This window comes from Humulus lupulus, chromosome 3 (genome assembly GCF_963169125.1).
Source record: "Humulus lupulus chromosome 3, drHumLupu1.1, whole genome shotgun sequence".
NCBI classification, from domain to species: domain Eukaryota; kingdom Viridiplantae; phylum Streptophyta; class Magnoliopsida; order Rosales; family Cannabaceae; genus Humulus; species Humulus lupulus.
The window spans coordinates 182,088,589-182,096,058 of NC_084795.1; the positions used below are offsets into that span (position 1 = coordinate 182,088,589).

General features: G+C 42.5%; 1 protein-coding gene across 1 annotated transcript; it reads left to right on the forward strand.

Moving 5' to 3' along the window:
* Window positions 1-4,532: 4,532 nt before the first annotated feature.
* LOC133825255 (uncharacterized) lies at window positions 4,533-5,366 on the forward strand. Its single transcript, XM_062258221.1, has one exon. The coding sequence runs from the start codon at window positions 4,533-4,535 to the stop codon at window positions 5,364-5,366; it is 834 nt and encodes a 277-aa protein (XP_062114205.1).
* Window positions 5,367-7,470: the final 2,104 nt, after the last annotated feature.

Sequence of the window (7,470 nt, forward strand, 5' to 3'; positions counted from 1 at the left end):
CAGCATCTTGTGAGGCTCTTGCCTTCCATGCCCCTTGGAGTCCTATCTTACATGATGACCCATAAAGACTTCAACATTTAAAGATTAAAAGAATACGATGCATTGTGAGGATAAAAACCTACGCATGACTTAAAGAGATCGTATAGGTATGAAGTACGTACGGGGGTACGGCCCTTAAGACCCTAGGTATCTGACCCTAATCTCCACGCCTAACAAGTAGTGGTTGTACGAGTAAGGCACTTGATGTGGTCCTTGCCAGCCAACCTCTGATGTTAGTACTAAACAAATGGTGGAAGTACAACCAGGTACTAAAATTGAGGTGCTTCCGCAGACCTTTGGCGTGTGTTGGAGCTGACCACCACTCTCCCAGCACCACTACCATTGGTAGTTTGCATATGCATGGCCATGTCTCCCCAAGACCACCATGTACAGTGAGCCAACAATGCTCTCCTATAAATATGACCTCCCTTCACCTAAGAAGGGGGTCGAATTTTGTTGGTTTTGTAATAAGCCATTGTTAATGAATACACACATATATTCTACATTATTTCTATTTTTCGTTCTAAAATTCTATCATTTATGTTTTAATTTCTTGAAACAATCAGAAAATTTGTTTGAAGTTCAGTCGATTTAAGTTCATTTCTTTTACAGCTCACAAAACCCTTAATCTAACTTAGTTGGCGAGTTCTTACCGTAATAGTCAATTACCCTATATCTAGAGCAAGGGGTGACCTTAGCTGAAGGTTTTGGGGTCATTCACATTTCAGCTCACCTCTCCCTCTCTTGGTGCTCACTTAGAAGGTTTGAGGAGGATTTTGTTGAAAGTTCAAGACAAGCTCAATTGTGGTGAAAATTGAAGAGGATTCTTATGAGATAGCAGTTGAGGATCGGGTCTAGAGGCTACTAGAGTCATCATCAACCTTAGAGCATTTGAATTCAGAGGTGAGACTTCCCCTATTTTGACAATCAATGGTGTTCTTAAGTTCTACAATTTTGATTCCTATTTTTGAGTGGTGTATTGTGTTTTAGGGTGAGCTTAGCATTGAGTTTTGTTGGCTAGGTCTAATGTAATGTATCTTGAGTTGGAATCCTATTAAAATCACTTCGTTGGGTTGAATTCAGGGTTTGAATTTGTGGGAAAGTTACAGAGTTTGCATTTGGGAAAGAACACCTTGTTCTAGGTCGTTTTTGAGTTTCTGATGACCTAGCGTGACTGCGCTAGCTTGTAGCGCGACCGAGCTAGTGTCCCAAAAAGGGTAAGATTGGGCTTGATTTGGGGGCTTGAGTTGAGGGGTGCGACCACGCCAGGGGTTGGCGTGACCGCGCCAATGGCCCAGAAGCCCCAAATTTTCTATGGGCGCGACCATGCCAAGGGCCCTAGAATGCTGAAATGCTGAGTTATAAGGGCTAGGCCCGGGGGCTGAAAAATCTAATTTGGGAGCCCGCTTGGGGGATAGGGGTACATTTTTAGTGCCCCGTTAACTGGGAACCATGGTTTTAAGAGTTAGGGTTTGGTTTGGAACTCGGGTTCTGGGGTTAATTCTTGATGAACATATACTTCTCTTGTGACTAGGGTTTCCGCTAGGCTCTGGTTTGGGATAGCGCTTGAGGTCGTTTCATTATTCGCACAAGGATCGAGGTAAGAAAATTGCAATTGATGCGTGAGATACGTGATTAGGGCTTGGTCCATTGTTAAATGTAATATGATTGAGGCTTAGCCCAACTGTTAAATGTAATACGATTAGGGCTTGGCCTAACTGTTAAATGTAAACATGATTAGGGCACGGGCCTAATTAATGAGCGTGATAATAATTGTGCATGTGAATATTTATTTTAAGTACACTGTAACGTGTTGTATTTGTGTGTATGATGAATGTATTATAGGTATGTTTGTTCCTAACTGGAAAGCTCAACTTATAAGTCAAGAATATGTCTATTGCAACTAACTAAAAGCTCGGCCTGTTAGTCGAAGGCATGTTTGGCTAAAAGGGCTTGGCTTATAAGTCGAGGGTTTACAAAGCTTGACTTATAAGTTGAAGGTTTACAAGACGCAGCTTATAAGCCGTGGTCGGTACTATGCACGCTGAATGCAGACCTTTATGGCTAGGCCACCCTGGGAGTGTATTATGCACTTGACGGGCTGGGATGCCACCTAAATAGATTGGGAGTGTATTCTGCACTTGAATGGCTCGGATGCCACCTGAATAAATGGGAGTGTATTATGTACTTGAGTGGCTCGGATGCCACTTGAATAAGTAGAAGTGCAATACGCACTTGTGTGACCTTGTGGTCGCCTATTTGTACAATGGGTATGCTTGGTTTAAGTTATTATTGTTAAGCATGCTATTATATTCTGTTGACTATCTAAATTTTTTTAAGTTTGTTTTCTTGTTGAGCCTTGGCACATGGGTGCTATGTGGTGCAGGTAAGGGTAAGGGGAAACTTGGTTAGCCATGAGTTGGAAAACGTTAGAGGCGATGTGTACATATGCAGTCTGCTTGACCATCATGACCGAGATATCGCAGAGGAGCTAGGGTTGGACAATGTTTTGTCGCTTAGGTCGACCTGTTTTGTAATTCCTGAGTTGTAAAAAAAATTTAAACTTTTATTTTGGGATCCCATGTAAATACTAAAGTTTTTTTTAACGGAAATGTTTATTCCTTGACCAAGATTTTTAATATCTAAACAATTAGTGGCTTAATCACATGTTTTAGTCCAAATGATTCGTGTAGCGAGTCTAGCACGAATTTAAACACAATTGGTAATAGACCCTAATTAGCAGGGCGTTACATTGACTGTGGTCAAACTCACTATTTTAATGGTGTAACTATTTTAATCAAACTATAGCTAGCAACAAGGTTTGAATAAGATAATGAGATAATGATTAAGTACGCATACATGAGAAAAGAAATGACTCAAACAGAATCATTTCTACATCTCAAGGAATGGGACTTAGACTCCTTAAAGAGATTCACAATTGATGGTAACCTATCTTAATACTAGTAACCAAACTAGTATTAGGTTCAATGGGTAATAACAAGTCAATCAAGTGAGTAGTAGTAGTACTCAAAATTTTGTCCCACTTGAGATATGAGTACTAGTGTGTTAACAAAATGACGGTTAAAATCGAAAGGATTTTTAATAAAATTCAGTCTTCAAAAGACAAGTATTTTAGGGTAATAAAATTATGTAAGAGTTCTACCTATAAAGACCTAGGGGTGGTGTCGCCCCTCATGAGAATTGGGAGTCATTCTCAAGTAATGTATATGAAGGGAATGTGCACATGGCCATTAACGGTGCAAAATCGAGACTTTGAGGTCTCAAGTGAACATAGCAAAGGTGTGTGTGTTATCACCAGTTTGCTATCAAGGGATAGCAATTCAATTCTTTAGCAACCAAAATTTCAACAAACTTTGTGATAATTACACTAAGATAAAATTCAACTCGAAATTCATTTTATTTTATGCACCAATGCAAAGGTTACTATAGAGAATGATTATTTAGTCAAGTGGAGGAATATTATATTTTCATATAACGTTTGATTGATTAAATAAGTATTACAAAAAGTGATTATTTAATCTAAGTGGGGGAATGTTATATTATTTTAAATAATAAAATGTTAGATTAAATAATGTGACAAAATGTGATCTGTTACACCTTGTAACATATTATTTAGAGTTACTGTTACACCTAGATTTTGAGCATGGGAATCATGATCTCGAAATCCAGGCTCATTAGGTGTAAGCTCGAAATGAATTTCACTGTGAATGACGACCTCGCAAGCTCGAGGAGTATGTAACCTCGAAAGTGCTCCGAGCTTATAAGTTGGACTCGCAATTCATCAACAGTAACTTGTTAGGAGCATGTGCGAACCAGTGTGACGAACTTGTAATGGGTAAATGGTCTCAAAGGCACATGGATCCAGCATCCGAACACGTCAGCTGTGTGTGAATGTATTTATTGTTTTAACTTTCCAATGTTTGAGGGATCTAATGTGATATTGTTATTAAATCCCACGTTTTATGGGATATTATCATGCATGTAGAAAATAATGCATTAATTGGCATTATATTATTTGATTTACTGAATATCTTCCCGAAATATGTGGGAATGAATTCTGAAACCTTCTCTATAAATAGAAAAGGAAATTCCATTTGTAAGGGACCGAAACATTGATCTTCAGAGAAAACTTTGGGCAACTATTCTCTGAAAGTTTCCAGAAAACTCTAAGGAACTAATAACATAGACTTGTGGACTAGGCAGATTTTAACTGCTGAACCATGTAAAAAGATATTGTCTTCATTCTCTTTATTCAAATCCTTCGATATATTATTGATTAATTGCTCCTCGTTCTTAAGTTGACGAAAAATGGCGTCAACAGTTTGGTGCTTTAATTGAGAGCCATTAAACAGTGCGTGAGTCTGTTTAGTCAGAGAGCCTCTCAGATTAACAATGGTTGCGAAGGATCCCAATATACATTAGGAGGAAATTCTTCATGAAGAAGAATACCACAATGGCCTGGAAAGTAGCCTATGGTGGATCCTGATCCCGATGAGAAGAGTGACTCATCCAACTCCTGGAGACCACTTGCTCCCAGGGCCAACGAAGACATGTATTATAATGCTGAGAGATATGTTCCAATTGTGGAACTTGAGAATCGCCAACAGCGCAAACAGTTGGTAGAAGCTACAAAATGCAAAGAAGAGTTAGCCAGACTAGCTGCCAAAGAACAGGCACCTCCCCAAGACACTCAGGCCCCACCTCCTCAAGACACTCAGGTCCAACCTCGTAGGCCTAGGGGACGCCCTCGTAAGAATGCGGCCACCAGGAGGGCAGAACAAGCTCCACCACCAACGACCCATCCTGTCCCACCAAGACCCCGGAGGAGTAACCGGCCTGAGGGTGCTGCCGACCCGCCTGCAGAGGCACAAACGGTAATGGGGAATAATCGATCCCCCTTAGTGACTCGGACCCCAAATCCTGGTGCCACGCAAAACGTCCCTGAACCTGATCGGTCAAATTCGGGACCATCTAGGCCCCACAATGGGAGGCAGCCACCTTCTCCAATAAGGAACCCACCATCTCCGATAAGGCATCCCTTGCTAGTTCAGTGGGCTCCACGACCTGTCCACCAAGATAGGGATAGGCAGGCTGGACGTAGACATGGAAATGAAGAGGCTACTCAAGATTGTAGGATTCCTCAACCTACGAGAAGCCAAATGTCACGATCACAAACTGTTGAGACAAGAAGGCCTGCAGGAAACCCATCTCGTAATAACCGAGCAACAAGTCATGTCAGTGAAAGCTCGAATTACACTAGGTCCGTGAGTATATATAACCCAGAGCCAAGAAATGATGGGAATTGAGGAGATCACCCGGATCTATGGGAGCATTTAAACCATAATTAGGGGCATGATAATCCCCCAAACCCAGATCTACGGGATCATCTGAATGGTCGCAAGCAGCCAATTTACAACCCTGCACCAAGACAGGGAACTGGAGTTGTTATCAATGATAACCAGCCCCCTCAGGTCCAGGCCAGGCCTCCTATAGATTTAGTCCAAGAGAGGATTGAACAGTTGGAGAGAACATTCAGGCTCTTGCAGAACGAGTGCAGCCGGGAAAGGGATGAAGAGTTCGATGAAGAACTCGAGTCGTTTGCCTCGCATATCTCCAGCACTCCCTTTCCTAAAGGGTTTATGATTCCTCATGTCCCGCCATTTGACAAAAATTCTGATCCCTACAGCCATCTGAGCACGTTCAACACAATTATGCGAACCAGCAATGTGGGCTATGAGCTCAGGTGTATGCTGCTCCCAGCCACTCTGACGGGACCAGCAAAAAACTGGTTCAAAAAGTTCAAAAGACATTCGATTGCATCCTAGGACCAACTGTCAAGAGATTTCAAGAAACAATTTAAAGCCATGGTTGGCATTAGGCCCGAGGCTTCAGCCTTAACCAATGTCCGACAGCAGCCAAACGAGTCACTAAAAGGTTACCTCACAAGGTTTAACCTAGAAGTGGCCCGAGCTCGAGATGTTGACGATAGTGGTCATTTAATGGTCGTTCAAGCTGGTGTAATGCCAGGAAGTCCTCTCTGGAAAGACTTACAAAGAAAACCTGTCAGGTCCTTAACCGAGTTCAATCAAAGAGCTTAGAGGTTTGTTAACATAGAGGAGGTGAGGTCCACATTGAATATGACCTCTTAGCCCAGAACTACAACAACAAATGCAAACTCTGCCTCGACCTCGGTGGACCCCACAACTTCAAAACCCTCCGGGGACAACCCTTATAAGAGAAAGAAAAATGAAGGGAATAACCTCGAGGCAGATGGAGGGAAGAAGAAGAAAGGGGAAAGATACTTCTCCGTATACAAAGTGTATACCGAGCTCAATGAGTCTCAGGAGAATATCTACCTGGCTAATGAAAACCAGGTCTCATTCAGACGACCTGACCCCATGAGGAACCAAAAGGCAAAAAGAGACTCTAGTAAGTACTGTAGATTCCACAGGGATATCAGACATACAACCGATGAATGTCGACAGTTAAAAGATGAGATCGAAGAATTGATCTCGAGGGGATATTTTGGGTAATATGTTAGAAATCGAAACCCTAATCAAGCTTCCAACAGCCAGAGGGTAGCAACTACACCACCTGCCCAGAACAGTAACTCCCGAGCTCGAGATGATGACCCCATATCGCAGGACCGAGCAAGAATGCCCAGAAAAGATATGTGAATGAGCTAAAACTTGGTGATGGTTCTCCCTATGAACCCGAACCTAGAGCTCTGAAACAACAAAGGGTTGAAACTCAACCAATAACTTTCACTGAAGAGGACGCATCTTATGTCCAGTTTCCCCATAATGACCCCCTGGTCATCACCCTTCAGCTCGCGAACAAGAGGATGCACCGAGTCCTAATTGATAATGGGAGCTCGGTGAATATCCTCTATAAATCCACTTTAGAAAAGATGGGGCTCACGCTTCGCAACCTAAAAGCCTATGCAACCACATGGTACGACTTTTCAGGAGAAGGGATTGCCTATATGGGATCCATCGAACTCTCTGTGACCTTGGGAGACTACCCAGTCTCTATAACCAAGATGATGGAGTTCGTCGTAGTGGATCTTCCATCTGCCTACAACGCACTGCTTGAGAGACCCACCCTAGTAGAGTTGGGGGTAGTTTCATCTGTTAGGCATTTGGCCATCAAGTTCTCGACTTCTAGTGGCATCAGGACTTTGAAAGGGGACCAGCTGGCTGGAAGGGAATGCAACAACATTTCCGTTAGAGGGAAGAAACAAACAAGTGCATAGGCACTTGTCATAATTTAGAACAAGGACGGGACGGTCTTCGAAATAGATGAAGAAATCGACCCTAGAATAGAGGAAAGGGCTGACCCCGAGCCGCTAGAAGAGCTCGAAGAGGTCAAGCTCGAAGAAGTCGATCTCCCAAAGACTGTGAAGGTGGG

Excerpts from the sequence above, each read along its gene's own strand:
- LOC133825255 (XM_062258221.1), top strand. The coding sequence starts at position 4,533 with ATGGTGGATCCTGATCCCGATGAGAAGAGTGACTCATCCAACTCCTGG.